We start from the raw sequence: 15,361 nt of genomic DNA, 5'->3' as shown, positions 1-15,361 counted from the left end.
TAGTGTTGAAGGTAACACCGGTGTGTAAGCAATTCCCAGTTCATTTACTGGCACTTTTACTTAGACTCAAATAATTCCTATACATGCAGTCAGCTCAGTTACCAGAGTCGGTGATGTGACAGTCATTGTCAGCTAAGTCACACTTCAGTTCGCCAACAGAAAATGTCTCAAATATGCTTTAACGTCCGCTGTGCGTGTGCAGAGATCTGTGTTTTGAATGAGTGCTTACATTATTACCTGTGCGGCAATCCGTTTGTGAAGATTATTCTAAATGTTTGTGTACAGTTGTAATCGTATCGGGTATACAACAGAAAAGAAAAAGTAAAACCAATGCAGATATGGTGGGGAAAAAAAACAGAAATTAGTAAAACTATTATGAGAGTTATGTCTAGTTTGGTGATTGTGCTGCATGTTTTATTGAGCAATTTCAAAACAATGTGTCTTAGAGACCAGGTTTAAAAAGCTCTTTCTGATTAAATCTTTTCAGAAATTTAAAATTAAGATTTTAGTTTGTTTTGCCACAGCTGTGTCCGCATTCCTTCATTTCAACATGCCTTTTAGGAGTTTTAAAACCTTCTAATGTCAAGAGGACCGATGTGAAAATAAAATAATAAAAAAACGTCCAGCATTTTAAGGGTTAAAAAGTTGATCCGTTATTCTGTTTCATGGCTTATTAGGTCGACACCAGCAATCCCTGTTTAGTTAAGAAGTAATTTTTTGTTTTTTAATAGAGACGTTTGATTGTTATGCAGCTTGTCGAGTGCAGGACCCGACCTTGTGACGGAGCATGTTCTCATTATTAAGACCGAAGTTAAGAGTCTGCATACTGAGGAGGTTTTTAACATTCTGCTCTTCCCCCTCGCTCTTCGTTTGTTGCAGATCCCACGGTGAGTCGCTACCATGTCCAGTGGATGCCTGAGTACTGCAGCCACAACGAGACCCGAGGCCCCGAGAAATCAGTCACGCAGGTTAGTCCGACCGAAGTCGCCTCGCGAAAAGCACGGCGGCCCGAACCGCAGCTGAAGCCGAGGCAGAGCACGTGCCTAAACCTTTTGTCCGACGCCAAGGAAGGACCGCTCCATCACAGAAAAGACACCCACTAAGTGAACCCAAAGACCTGTTATGTTGGGTTTGCACTGGCTGTTGTTTTGAGTCCTATAAGTCGGTAATTATGGCCAGGCATGTGGTTTGTCAGCCAATAAAACATTGTTTGCAGGGATGGTGGGGGGGGGGGGGGGGGGGGGGGTATACTCCTCTGAAGGCCTCAGCCATGCTACTGCATGTTTCTTCGTCTGAGTTGTGTCCGTGTATGAAAAGGTGGGGACTCAGGGAACGGGTGTCTCACGCTAATCGAGGGGGTCAGAGCCTTTCAATCATCGCATTCTTTGGGAAGCAGCTCTCTGGTTGCTTGGGAATATGAATTTTCCATATATCACCAAGGAGGAGTCCAGACTTGTGCTTTTATGTGAGCGCAGCGCCTCGTTCACTTTTAATCAAAGCTGTTTCATATCAGAGAGAATATACACCCTCTCCTAAGGGACCGTCTATTAATGTAGGCCGACTTTATTACTACAAGGTCTAAATCCGCAGGTCAGCAAGATTTCTTTGTTCCCTGAGAGAAATTGGAAAAGCGTTAGCTTTTCTTTTTTTTTTTTCTGTCCAGATCAATAAATGATTAAATTTTGAAATAGGGTTACAGTGAAAAGCTGTTGCTCTGAATTCATTAACATGGATTTTCAGGCCATGCGTGTGCTGTGGTTGCTGCTTTTTGTTTAAGTCTTTGTGTCATTGTGTTTCTGCCTTATTTTCAGGTGCAGTTCAGTTAATTTAATGGATGTATTGGTGTCACAGCTAATAACAACTCAAAAATGAAGTTACAAAAACACAATAAAAAGGAATTTTCAATACAGAAATGTTATGTTATTGCCTGTTATAGACGCCACAACCGAGAAAGCTAAAGAAACTGTCTGGATTGCTGTATCCAAACAAATGCATAAAATATTGAGTGAAATTATAAACTGTGGAAAATAGAAAGGCACAAAATGCCAGTAGCTTGAGGTCCAGTGAGACATTTCCACAGTCGGTGATGATCGGTGGGTCATCTGATGCCGTCGGTCCACTGTGTTTTATCTAAAGCAGCGCCACTAGGAAATTTTAGAGCACCTCATCCTTTCCTCTGTGGACAAGCTTTATAGAGATGGTGATTTCATTTTCCAGTAAAATGTGGCACCTGCCCAGACTGCCGTATCTTCTACTTAACCGCCAGCATACTCACCTTACCTAAAGCCCATAAGACAGGCTATGAAGTATAGCCAGGAGGAAATCGACACCAGACCCATCAATGCAAATCAGTTGAAGCTCACTAATAAGTCAGCCTGGGCTTCTTTAAAGCTATAGCTGGTAATCCTGTTCAGAAACACTTTGTTATACTGCGTAAAATGGTCGTTCCATCCTGAAAGTAGTAGTAGTTTTCTGTGGGAGCTGCCGGCCTGTAAAAACTCCACCAATCCCTGCCCTTTGCGCTGATGGGTAGGGATTTGACAGAGTTTTGTTCCTGCTTTCATTCCCCTCTGTCCCTCAAGTTCTGGGGATATCACCATATCTATTGGTTGTCCCACATGCCAGTCATTGTGACGTGCTCACGTAATGCCAGTGCAGTACTCGTTCCTTCATAGTTTCTGCTTTCTGGCTGCAGATGCGCACTTCTAGCATTTATGTATCTGGTTAGCTTAGCGGTTAGGTTAGCAGTTAGCCGTTCATTGTAGCTCCACTGCTCTCACCGTAGACTTTGAATATGGCTGACAGTCACATGAAGCCAGTCTTGCGCATGCACAGTTATTCAAACAGGGACTTGGGGAAACTTCCGGAAAAATCAGCGACCCTAACTTTAAAGGAGATAGCTACAACTTTAACTCCTCCCAGCCAGTAGGTGGTGCACTTGCTTGGTGCTGTTTGCCAGCTGGTTGCCAGGTCCTTTTGTTAGCATTAGCAAACATTTAATTTACCTGTCCAGAAGGAAAGCAGCCACCTCTGGGTCGCTTCTGAGCCCCATTGCTTCCTGACGTCGGCACCAATGCTCCGAAAGATTGATGAATGTTCACCCTGTTTTTGCTTCTTTTTTGGTCCGCTTGAATCTGAGAAATGTAACTCTAACATGAAGCTATTTCTCAGCGCTATCACAGAGCTACTATGATCTGGCAACGTCTGAGCTCCAGCTCACATGATTAAACCTACTATTCCTATTGGTGGAGAATCCTTACATTTTATGTTGAGGTGTATATATATATATATATATATATATATATATATATATATATATATATATATATATATATATATATATATATATATATATATATATATAAACACAATTTATATTTATCAATTACTTACATGCTATATATTTATTTTTCAGTAAAATGTATTATACTTATATTCTGCACCACTCTAGATGTTCTGTGGATGTATTAATTTTGAAGCCTCAATGGTTTTGATGAAAAAGTTGTAGCTATGACATTTAACACCTTAGCAAAATTACAGGCTGATCGCCTCGATGCCACACCACAAGAATGCAGTAATTATTGAGTTTCACATTCCAATGTAATTAGTTAAATAAATAAATCTTTTCATGTAATTATTTGAGATGCACCTGCATAAGCTATGAAAAACATTTCAAATAGTAACATGTTGGGGTAACCCCTTCTATGTATGTGTCCGTAGTAGCACCATGATGTGTGGGACACGTTTCAGAGGCCTGAGGAGGAACTTGATCTCCTCCCAGTACTGTGCATTTAATTATCTCTGCACCGCCACGTGTGAGCTGACCCGGGTGACACGTCAGAGTCATCAGGGCTAAAAAAAAAAAAACCTGTTTCTTTGCTCAGGAAAACTACATCAACCTCCCAGGTCTGCTGTTCTCCTGCAAGTACAAAGTCACCGTTCATTTGCTGAAGTCCAAGAGGCGCTCCAAGGACGAGAGCATCACCTTCTTCACCCCGTCCTGTGCTACCATCCGGAGCAAGACCCACAAACACATCCCATGCCCGGGGGAGGGAGGTGAGGATTTAGCTGTCTGACATGTGAAGGGCATTTTAAAATCAATCCACATTAGCAGAGACACAGTAATCAGATACCTTTGTGTGTTGTGGTATCAGCATAATGATGGAGAAAATCTATACAGGGTTAAAAGAACAAGTCAACATCTTAAGAATTTTCTTGGCAAATGATGTGGATTTAAAGGAACGAAAAGACTGTGTCTAGCCTGGAATGAATGGGAGTTTTTTTCATTTCCATTTATTGCCGTCACTTTTCTCTTTCCATCTACAGCGCTTCCAAAGGTCCTGGCTAAGCCAGAAAATCTGACGGCCTCCTTCTCCATGAATGACGGAAACATAACGGGCAGCTTCCTGTGGCGCGTGTCCAGGGTGGCTCCTCACCAGCGGATCACAGGCTTCCAGGTCACCTGGGCGGAGATCAACACCGAGAGCCGGCAAAACAGTCTGCCCAACAGCATCATATCCCAGTCGCAGATCCTGCCTCCAGTACGTTTTAAACCTGGTGGAACAAGTTTTCCCTTCACCCCCTTTGCTTATTTTAGTAGCTTCTCATATGCCGCAGCAGGTCTTACTTTGTCATACATATTCAGAAATCGATGCTCTGTATTTGGAACAGACCTTCTATCGTCCGCCTTAAAGTTTAGAGCATCTGTCAGAGGTGGCAGTGGTTTTCAGATAATGTTCTGTAGACTCTGCATGAATCCTGTGATAAGGCGTTGCCGTGAAGACAGGCATATGGTTTTCCTCTCGTACCTCTTCATCTGCCTTCACGTCGTCCTCTTTTTATCCTCTGGTCGGGCTCTTAAACAGCCACTCTTTGACATAATCTGCTTCATCAACAACACATTCTGCCTATCTGCACCTCCCAGCCTCCTGAGCATGGCTATAAATAAAACCACCTACTGCACACTTTGTCACGCTGGCGGCAGCCTTATGAAAACAAAGGCTTTGTTTTTGTCTCCAGCTTCGGCAAAACCAACCATAAATCTCTGTTTTACAGCTTGAATTAAAGCGCTGTCAGATTCATAGGGAATGATTGTTGTGTCTAAGTTAATAACTTGTTCTCCTTGCCTTTCGCAGGATCACAACCTGCTTGTTGTGTCCAACTTGCGACCGTCTACCTACTACAGGCTGGAGGTGCAGGTCATAACGTCTGGAGGAGAGGGACCCGCCACTGTCAAGACCTTCCAGACGCCCATAATACAACCGGTGGCACAACACCGTAAGTTCCTGTCAGCCAGGCTGTCATACATCAACACAATTTGAGTTTCATTTGATGACTATTTATGCATCTAATGCATTTTACTCTTGATTTCCTTTTATGGCTAATTTCAAATATGTAATTTTTTTTGTTTGCTAGTAAGGTTACAAAATAAAACCGACTCTTCTTTACACTTATTTACTTTATATGGCTAAGCATGCTAGCTCAGTGTCGGCGCTGTTAAAGATGGCTGTACGCCAGTCAACCTTACTGTTATCTGCAAAAAGCCACACTCTCTCCCACAGCCTGAATGAAGTGCACAAATGTCTCGACATGTCTTTTAATTAGCTTCTCACAACAGTGGTGCAGGAGTTAGGGAGTTTGTCCTGCAATCGTCGGGTTGCCGATTCGATCCCCGCCTCCGACCGTCTCTGTCGTTGTATCCTTGGGCAAGACGCTTCACCCGAATTACCTGCTGGTGGTGGTCAGGGTCCAGTGGCGCCAATGTATGGCAGCCTTGCTTCTGTCAGTCTGCCTCTGAGCAGCTGTGGCTACTAACACATCTCACCACCGTCAGGGTGTGAATGTGTGCGTGAATGACTGACTGTAGTGTAAAGCGCTCATTGGACTAGTTAAAGCGCTATGCAAGTACAAGCCATTTACCATTTACTCCTCTGTACTTTCTCTGACCTCATTTTTAAACACCAGACTTATCCTGAACATCCCTAACTTTGAGTCCTCTTCACTCGGTAACAGCATTTACACCGAAGAGTGTTGTCATCACTGATAATACCCTTCATAGCATGTAGTCATGGTGGATTCATCGATTCAGAAAAATTATATTTGATGTTAGAGTAACTGATTGGTCAGGACCGGTCAAACCCATCACCCATCCAATTACTGTCACTAAACACATTTTCTTTGGGTGCAGCTCTGATTTTAAGCTGCTACTGTTATAAGATCTTGTAGCACTGGGTTGTGTAGAAGCAATACTTAGATAGTATGTTTTCTTGGTTTTTATTTCTGTCCTCTATAGCTACTAGCATTTTTGCTACCTCCTTGCTTATGAAAAGGATACCATGTTGCTGAGTCTATCAGACCCCACCACCACATTCTGATTTCATGGCAAAAATAGCTCTAACTTGAAAAGGTAACTGACATATATGTGAATATGTGTGTTTTCTAAGGACCTAGACTCCGGCAGCACCACTCTCATCACCAGAAGCCATCATTTGAGAAACACTGAGTTTGCACATCAAGGCAAACCCAACCCGATCGGGGAGAAGTACCTGTGACTCTCTGTTCCCGTCAGCCAGGGAAGGAATGTGTGGAAACCTAACAGAAACTCAGCGCACCGGACCATGAAGTGGACCATCCCCTCCCCCGCTGACCCCTCCACACTCCCTCAACTCATGAAACATGGGTTTATCTTTTCCAGGCTCCACAACGCATCAGCTCCTTTTTACCCTCTCTCTCCTCTCTCTCTCCTCTCTCTCTCCCTCGCTTTCTCTTCACTTAGATGTCACCGGAGGGGTTTGTGTGTGTAAAGTATAAAGTTAAACTACAAGGTTTCCCATTCTGTGCCGTTCAGAGCACAGCCACACCCTCCTCATCCCAGCTCACCCATGACTAAAAAAGGAAGTGATGAAATTCCTGTTCAAATAAGATCCAATAACTTCTAAATTAGTTTTGGATCCAGCTGTCATCGAGCACTACAAAAACAATAAATAAAATAAGATATTTGATTGGATTTGGTGAACATGCGGTTGAAACCAACCGTTTATTTGGGAATTTGCCCGAAGCGAACTGGATGGTAGGGAAGGGCTTGTCTATGAAGAAAGAAAAAGTAGAACTTCATCTATTTATTTTGCGTTTACCCATTAAAGAGGCGCTTAGACATGCAGTCTGTACTGGTGGATAATGTAACTAAAGTCCTTATTGTCTAACCCAGAGTATTTCATGTAGTATGTTGCATGTAGTCCATTTGATTTTTTTTTTTTGAGCTGTAAATTAATTACCTGCTTCAAATTGAAAGCTCGTAATGTTTTTTTTTTTTTTTCTTTTGCATGACAACTGTTAGCATCCTGTTGGCATGAAATAGTCTGTGTTACCCCTTTTCAATATGTTAGCAATATTTCATTAACAGAATAACAAATAATTATATTGGAAGTAATATGTCACGTTTATTAATGAAATTATAACGTGTGGAGATGAATTGTACATGTTTCTTGGCTGTACAAATATTTGTCTTGGAGCAGTCGGTGAATGTCTATATTTATTTATGTGTGTTATTACAACGTTTGCTTTTTGATGTGTGTGAATGTGTGTGGATTTATTTTTTTTGTGTCGTAGTCTCAGATTTTTAAAATGGATTAAAAAAAAGTGGACAAAAAAAAATATCTTGTAAAGACATTTTGTAAAAAAGGATTTGTAAATACAGTCTTATGTTACATGTTATTTTTCCATGCTAGAACCTGTACAAACTGCTAAGTAATAAAAATGACTCCTAACCTGTTCCCTGTCGCTGCTGGTTTCATTGAATCCGCTTTCGAGAGCCCCAACGCTCCCGCTTGTACTCCCAGCTCTCGGCCGCTTGGAAGCCACAGCTGCTTGTTTTGGCTGCAGAGAGCATCGTGGCAGGCTCTGCGTGCAGGATATTCGCAGATCGGTCCAGGACCCCGAGACACACGCTCGTACGCGTCCAAATAAACAGGTCATCTGGTGGATTTACCGTCGCTGAGGCCGGGCGTTCGTCAACATAATGCTCGGCCTCTGAAAGGGCCTCGTGTGTTTGAGAACCGATAAATACCTCCTCTGCTCTGCAGCTTTTCACCCTCATAAAATGAGAAGTGGGAATGTTTACACAAAAAATAAAAAAAATAAAAAATCCACGCAGGAGTGTCGCCGTGAGAGTCGGGCCAAGTGTAAGTAAATACGTGTGGAGATTTTAATGTGGTATGATACACATATTTGGGACCTAAATGCAGTCCATGTCAAATAGTTTTTAAACAGTCTTGGCAGGGGTCTGTAGAGACAAGGATTTGTTAAAAGGAGTCCTCTGGCTGGAGAGGAAATATGTGACAACAGGGGAAGCTATCGTGTCAGAGATGTCAATGAAAACAATTTACTCTTTAAATATGGAGACATAATTATTTTGGCAATCTTTGGAGAAACTTTCCTTGGAGCCCTTTTTTGCAAAACTGCTTTGAGACTTGACCACTCTTTGACTGGAAGCTTCCATTTATAACATACTTGTATAGGATGTTATTGTTCTCCAATGATATACCTCTAACTTCTTTGGGCTGTATATCTGTGATTACTGGTGAAATATCATCCATGGCTTATTTTCTCTGTAGATTTTCCAGTTTTAGTCCTCCTGTTTCACCACTAGACTAGCCCACTTTGCTGGTAGGTGAAAACTGGGCTAGAATACAGCAAAGTTCAAAATTATTCACACTCACTGGACCTTTTTTTTTTTCTTTCTCCACACGTTGCAGCTTCAGATGTACGTGTTTTATGGGGTATATGTGATAGATCTACACAAAGTAGCACACAATTGTGAAGTGGAAGGCAATAAATGTTTCTTAAGCTTGTTTTGACCTTCCCCTTACTGTGAGGCCCCTAAAGAAAAAGTCCAGTTCAGCCAAATACTTTTATTCAAGTTAAAAACAGGGTTCTGTTGTTAGTAATTTCATCCCAGCGTTAATCCTACTGCTCTTTGAAGGCCTCAGAGGTTTGTTACAGGGAAATGGTGAACAAACAGCATCAAAAAGACCAATCAAAAAAAAAAGCAGGCAGGTCAGGGAGAAACCTGGGTAGAAGTTTAAAGAAAAGTTTGGATATTAAACCTATTGTTCAAGCTTTGAAGACCTCACTACGCTTTTCAGTTTGTCATCCAAACATGTAAGGGTTTTGGCGCAGCTGCTAACCCACCAAGACATGGCTGTCCACTTAGGCCACGTTCACAGTGCTGGTCTTGATCTTCCATTCCAATATTTTGCTGTAATCGGACTTTTATTATAATTTTTTGCCTTGTTGTTCATACTACTAATTAAATGCGACTGCCATCTGACTCCTCTCTGAACCATAGGACCTGAAGTTGTTGAGCAATAAGAGCTGACGATATTAAGACCACGCCATACACAAGATGTGGTCTTTCATCTACCTGTGATTGGTGTGAAGCACTTTGGTCAGCTGGGGTTGTTGTAAATGTGCTATATAGATATTAAACTTACTAAGCTACAAGAAGAAGATGGGTTAGAAGAAAACAGTAAAGGTATTCCCAGTGGTTTTCTGTGGAGCCAGGACTGCTACTGCTTTAGACAAATCTGCGTGGCTGTGTAGCGAGAGCTAGGACAGGGACATAAGACGATGAAATGCGACATGACCGTTCAGACTGCAGACGATTGGAAAACTATCCGATACGTATCTGATTTAGTACCACATATGGAAGTGGCCCAAATCAGATCTTTTTTATGGGCAGATTTGGGTCGGATTTGACTATGGTGTGAATTAACTGCACCCTGTTGCGGTTCTCCCAGGTTCTTTAAACTATACTTTAACATAATCTTAGTCTAACAAGGCAGAGGGATGTTTACAGCTTCAGTACTGGACTCTCATACACAAAACAATGCGGACAGGTTAAGATCTGGAAGCGAGAGAGTGCCAAACTCTTGGTTACATCAGCTTATATAGATCAGCAAAACCTGCTCTAGGATTGGTCGATTCTTCCCATGATGCCTTTGGGATACGTGTCACCTTTAGACTGAAAGAGCTTGGCTCCAGGGATATCCACGTGTCCATTCTGCACCGAGATAAGTGTCCATTTGTTTATGCATGCCACATCTGTGAAGTCCTTGGCATCCATGGGTTATCCGCTGTGTCCCTGTTACCTGCTTTCTGCCGCTCCGGCCTCTGTGATCGCATAATTCTTAACAAGAGGACGAGTATTAGTTTTATATTGCACAAATCCATCCCTAACGTAAAATTACTATTGTTGAAAGGCTATTGATCATTTTTAATACATCGTCTCCGTGATGAAACAAGTTAACGCCAACATCATGCTGTGAGGATTCTAATGTTCAGCAGGGAGAGGTAAGCTAAAAAGAGTTGATGCTAAATAAGGACAATCCTGGAAGAAAACCTGTTAGAGGCTGGAAAAGACTTGAGACTAGGATGCAGGTTCAGCAGCCAGCAGGATAACGCCTTTAAACATGTGGCCAGAGGTACGAAAGACAGGTTTAAGGTAAAGCATATTCATGTTACAATGGCCCTATCGAACCCCAAATCTAAATCCAATGGAGACTCTGCTGCAAAACATGAAAATAAATGGTAACATCCAATCTCACTGAGCTGGAGCTATTTTACAAATAAAAATGGGCAAACATTGTCAGTATGTAGATGGTCCAAGCTGGCAGTAACGCACAGCAAAAGACTTGCAGCTGTAATTGTGGTGTTTGTGTTAGATATGTCAGGGGGTCGATGCAAATTAATGGGCACAATGTAAATACACGTGATCATAGCCCGAGCTAATTTCCCTCTCCATTCCCTTGACAGGCGAGGCCAGCCACACCTTTGACATATTTAACACTAGAAAGTAAAAAAAAAACAACAACCCTGTATCATTTTTCTTCCACTTCGTAATTATACGCTATTTTCTGTTGGCTTATCAGATAGAATCCCAGTAAAATACATTGAAGTTTGCCATCGTAAGATGATGAAACATAAAACAAGTTCAAAATGATATTTTGCAAGGCCAACCCAACCTTTTTGCATTTATCCAAAATGCTTAGCGATCCCGAGTTCTTTTGGGGATAAAAAAAAAAAAAAAAAAAAACAGTGCTCATCTAACCACCAAAGGGATCTCTCCTATCCCAGCTGCAGTGATAAATAATGAAAAGTCCTTGATACCCAACAAAGGCACCATACCCTTCTTTGGCAGAATGCAACGCAAAGCAAAGGGGCCAAGTCAAGAGGCCAAGGGGGAAAACTGGAACTGGGCCTTGGATTCTGCAGAAACACATCAGGCAGTTTGCAGGAAGAAAAAAAAAAAAAAAAACAAGACAATGATCTAAAACATACAGCCAAAGCAGCTAAAGAATGATTAATAGAGAGTGATATCAACATTTTGGAGACCGTGAGTCCAGACCTGAATCCTGTGGAGAAAACTCAAGATAAGAGTAACAGGGGAGGACGCCAAATCTGGCTTCACAGATAATGAGCTATTAATAAATGTTATGACTGTTAGCAATTATAAGACCCACTTGATTGCTGCGATTGAAAATAAAAACATTATTCCAGTGGAAACATTAATCACATAAGAATTCACTTGTAATCAAAGCTCGGGCCGTGGGTATGAATATTTCTGATTTTTACGGTAAATGATGCTTTTATTACAGTCATTTGGCTTGCAAAAGCTGAAGCCAGGAATATTTGGTGTCCACAGTTGAAGTATCTCCAGCTTTTTTTTTTTTTTTTTCAAATAGTGGGGTGTTTGGGTTCTGCAGTGAACCATATGACCTAAAGCTCACTTTGTTTTGCAAATTTAGGAGGATCACAAATCCGTGTAATCACCATTTAGATCAAAATCTCCAATTCTAGTGTAAAACGAATCCTAAATCGAGCATTTAAAGGGTATAGACACACCGTATTCTTAAAACTCATCCACTCTGCCTGTGCGAAGTACGTTATAACACCACAAAACTGTCAGCACTAGGCTCCGTGTCACGCCGTGGTTCTGGGCGAACTGTGTGGGCACATGCTTGTTGTTTTAGGGGCATGTTTTCAAAAAGGATGAATCCGCCCAGATGTTCCGATCTCGCCGCCGCTGACAAATTGCTCTGAGCCCTCGCGCTCACACGTTGGGCCTCCTCAGTCAGCCGGCGCTTCAGCCGCTCGCTCTGCGGGGATGTTGTTTGTGTACAGTCCCATTATGTTGGCGGAGATTAGTCGCTCGGTTTGCGCACGCTAATCTCTCTCCCTTTTTTCACCAAGCCGGGCAAATGTTTAGCAAAGGCTCCTTTCTGTTTGTGTCAGCCAGCCCGGCCCTTTTTTCCCCCTTTTCAGGCTGTCCCAGCCTCTTTCTCTGTGCACACAGAAAATACCACGTCCCTCAAGTGTGAAAACCTCAAAACAAAAAAGGACCTCCAGCCTTCTGTGAGGCATGTTGCAAGACGTCCAAGTCTCCGCGGGCATGAAAGAAAGGCGAAGAAAATGCAACGACTAAATAATGGGCCTGTTGTCAGTGTGGAAGCTTTTGTCTCTGGCGATACAAGGCCTGTTGGGGCTTATGTGTTTTGCATGACATTGCTTCCCTATTGTGCAAGTCAGAGAGGGGATATTGCTTTCAAATTCAAACACATATCCCAGAAAACAATGTGTACTTAGCCGTTTGAATCGCACGAGTCAGTAAATATTTACCCGTCTTCCTGTCGACATTAGAGGCGGTTTGATTATGACAGAAAATCATTTGGAGCTGAGCATAAAGACAGGTCAGCTCATTGCCTCTCACCTGCGAAAGCTCATGTGAAGATTATTATAAAAACAAAGCGAACGAGAACGGACCGAGAGAAAAGGAGAGCAAAGACTATTCTAGGGAGGAAGAGGGGCTGCTGAAGCTGTTGTCACCTTGTTTCCCGAGTTACCGCGTGTCAAAGCCGTGTCAAAGAAGCGTGCCTTGTGAGTCAACTCGTGTGAAAACGAAGTGCATCTCATAAAATATCAAGTCCAGTCACATCTTTAAAGTATGTCTGTCCCTTTTTGGTTGTGTCCAGCTTCATGGCAAGCTGAACGTTGCTCTGGCTGCTGTAGTGATGCAAAACATATTTGCCTTACCATGGGAGGCTTTTATACCTATAAATCCTCCCATGACGCTCAACCCTTGATGACTTTATTTTATTGCTGTTAGGTTATTGTGTACCAACTGATGCCAAAACTGAGAAAGACGGAAAGAGGACAAAGTACCAAAAGGAGACAACGGACAGAGAGACAAAGAGAACATATTGACAAAAATTATAAACCCCTGAAAGGAAAAAAAAAATCCTTGTACATCCAGCATGGGGAAACTGGGATAGGACACCTGCAAACACCTGAAAAAAGCCAAAAAAACAACAACACAGGGAGAACATGCAAAATATGTGGTGTAGGTCTTACATTAATTGAGTTCAATGATGGGTGCAGAGGACCACCGCCATCCCCCTCCTGCGGGGATCAGAACTGAGCAAAGAAGACCCCAAGACCCAGGAAACCAGGAGGCCTACAGAGGCAGCCAGTCATCCACTCACAGCACAGCAGTGTAGAGCCTGGGTCAAAGCCCCCCATGGCCATGGAGCAGAGCCCCCCCTCCCCCTCCTGGAACAAGGGGTGACGGTTTACCGACCCCTCCACGGGTTGTGTGTCTCTTTTGATGACTCCTAGTTCTGTATACTGTGTGTGTATTGGGATCAAGGGTGAGAAATTCAATGTTAGTGTCCATTAGTTCTGTCTAATAATGAGAACTTATTTGGTTGTTCTGCTTTGCAGGATCAACAAGCTTAAAGGTTAACTTAAGTATTGCCTTGTAGTCAAATAATTATTAAAAAAACAAAATGTTTAGTGATGTCTGTGTCCATTTTGTTTATTTATTTGGTCCCATGTCCTAAATATTAAGTCAGAATGTCAGTGTCAAAATTATACTCTCCAGCCAAAAATAAAGCAAACAAACAAAAAAAAACTAAAGATACATTTATCCAAGTACCAGAGATCAGAGATGAATAATAACCGTTTCCTCTTCCTTGAATGCATCAAAACAAAAAACTCACTTTTCAGTGTAGCAATGCATCACCCAACAATCAGCTTCGGTAATGCACCTTTTTGAGTTCAATGAAGAAAGCAGCTAAAGGCTTCTGTAGATAAAAGGGAACGGTGTTTAATGCTTCAGTAATACTACATCTATCCGAGCAGCTGCAGCTACATCTTTAATGCGCTATAGTCTTTACGTAAAAGAAAATCTTAATCCACATGTCAGATCTCCAAGAAAACCAAATATTAGTATCAAATAAGAAATTTGAAAAAAACAAAACAAAAACAATAATAAATCCCCGTTATATATTCCAGGCATGCATAGTGGTGGGATTTGTTCTTTGATATTTATTAACCAAAGCTACTTTTCATGTTCATGGTGCTGTACCTGACACAGCAGCTGAAACAATACTCCTTTAAAGCATGGCTGGAATTCTGTTTTCGATGATGGGCTGACTTTAAAAGTATGGGGAGAAAAAAAAAAAAAAAAGGGATGTGTTTTACTTTCCTCTTTCGACATGACACCAGTCGTAACCTGGATGATTTGAAAAGTCCAAATTTCACTCTCATGCACGTTTCAGGTCAGTGAGATCATTGAGCAGCGCAGGGCATTCGCTCCGAAATCATTACCACATGGCCTCCTTCGCTGCTGCTCCTTCAGCATGATGAGATGGAATAAATCGTCTGCGAGATTGATGAAAAATAACCAGAGTGTATTCCCCCCCCCCATTAGGAGCAGCAATGCGGCTTTAATGCTGTGGCATGGTGAGAAATCTGACCTTGCCCCGGGCAGTGGCATGTTTCTGGTTAGGCTCTGGTGTGCGGGACCAGGCAGGGGACACATGAAAGGATCTCTGTGTCAGTCCGCAGAGATGTTCAGTGGAAGCCTAATGAAGACCAGAGCACGCGCACAGACCCGAGAACATGCATGCCGCACATTTATACAAGCGCAAGAGCTACAGCGCTGTTGACAAGCAGAGCATTCTTTTTCTGCTCTTTAAAGGCCGACAAAGTGCAAAAGCTCGACAACTGTGTCAGCGATGTGATTAAAAAGCCAGCACTACCAGGACGGCGCCTTGAAACTGCTGCCACCTCCAACGACACAACCGATAATACACTTTTTTTTTTTTTTTTTTTTGCCTTTTATTGTAGCAAACAATTTCATTTGATTCTCTGCCTCCGCAGGGACCACATTTTCTTTGACTCGGTGTAGACAGGAGGATGTGTACCGCACAGTTATCATACTCGGCTTTTCAAATAACACAAACCGTCCAGCTTATGAAGCACTGATGTGCAATCAAACGGAGCCCAGTCCAACAGCTCTCCA

General features: G+C 42.3%; 1 protein-coding gene across 2 annotated transcripts in view; it reads left to right on the top strand.

The window, feature by feature from the left end:
- LOC105938286 (anosmin-1) overlaps window positions 1–7,771 on the top strand; it is an 82,711-nt gene extending 74,940 nt beyond the window's left edge. For both annotated transcript variants that reach the window (XM_036139223.1, XM_012879967.3), the window contains 5 exons: window positions 880–968; window positions 3,885–4,056; window positions 4,327–4,541; window positions 5,136–5,277; window positions 6,444–7,771. In XM_036139223.1, coding sequence (XP_035995116.1) covers window positions 880–968; window positions 3,885–4,056; window positions 4,327–4,541; window positions 5,136–5,277; window positions 6,444–6,502 — 677 coding nt within the window. In that variant the 3' untranslated portion in view covers window positions 6,503–7,771. The remainder of the gene's footprint in view (window positions 1–879; window positions 969–3,884; window positions 4,057–4,326; window positions 4,542–5,135; window positions 5,278–6,443) is intronic.
- The last annotated feature ends 7,590 nt before the right edge of the window (window positions 7,772–15,361 follow it).

Source organism: Fundulus heteroclitus, chromosome 7 (assembly GCF_011125445.2).
Source record: "Fundulus heteroclitus isolate FHET01 chromosome 7, MU-UCD_Fhet_4.1, whole genome shotgun sequence".
NCBI lineage: Eukaryota > Metazoa > Chordata > Actinopteri > Cyprinodontiformes > Fundulidae > Fundulus > Fundulus heteroclitus.
Note: the sequence above shows the minus strand (reverse complement) of the source record. Positions and strands in the feature narration are given on the sequence as shown.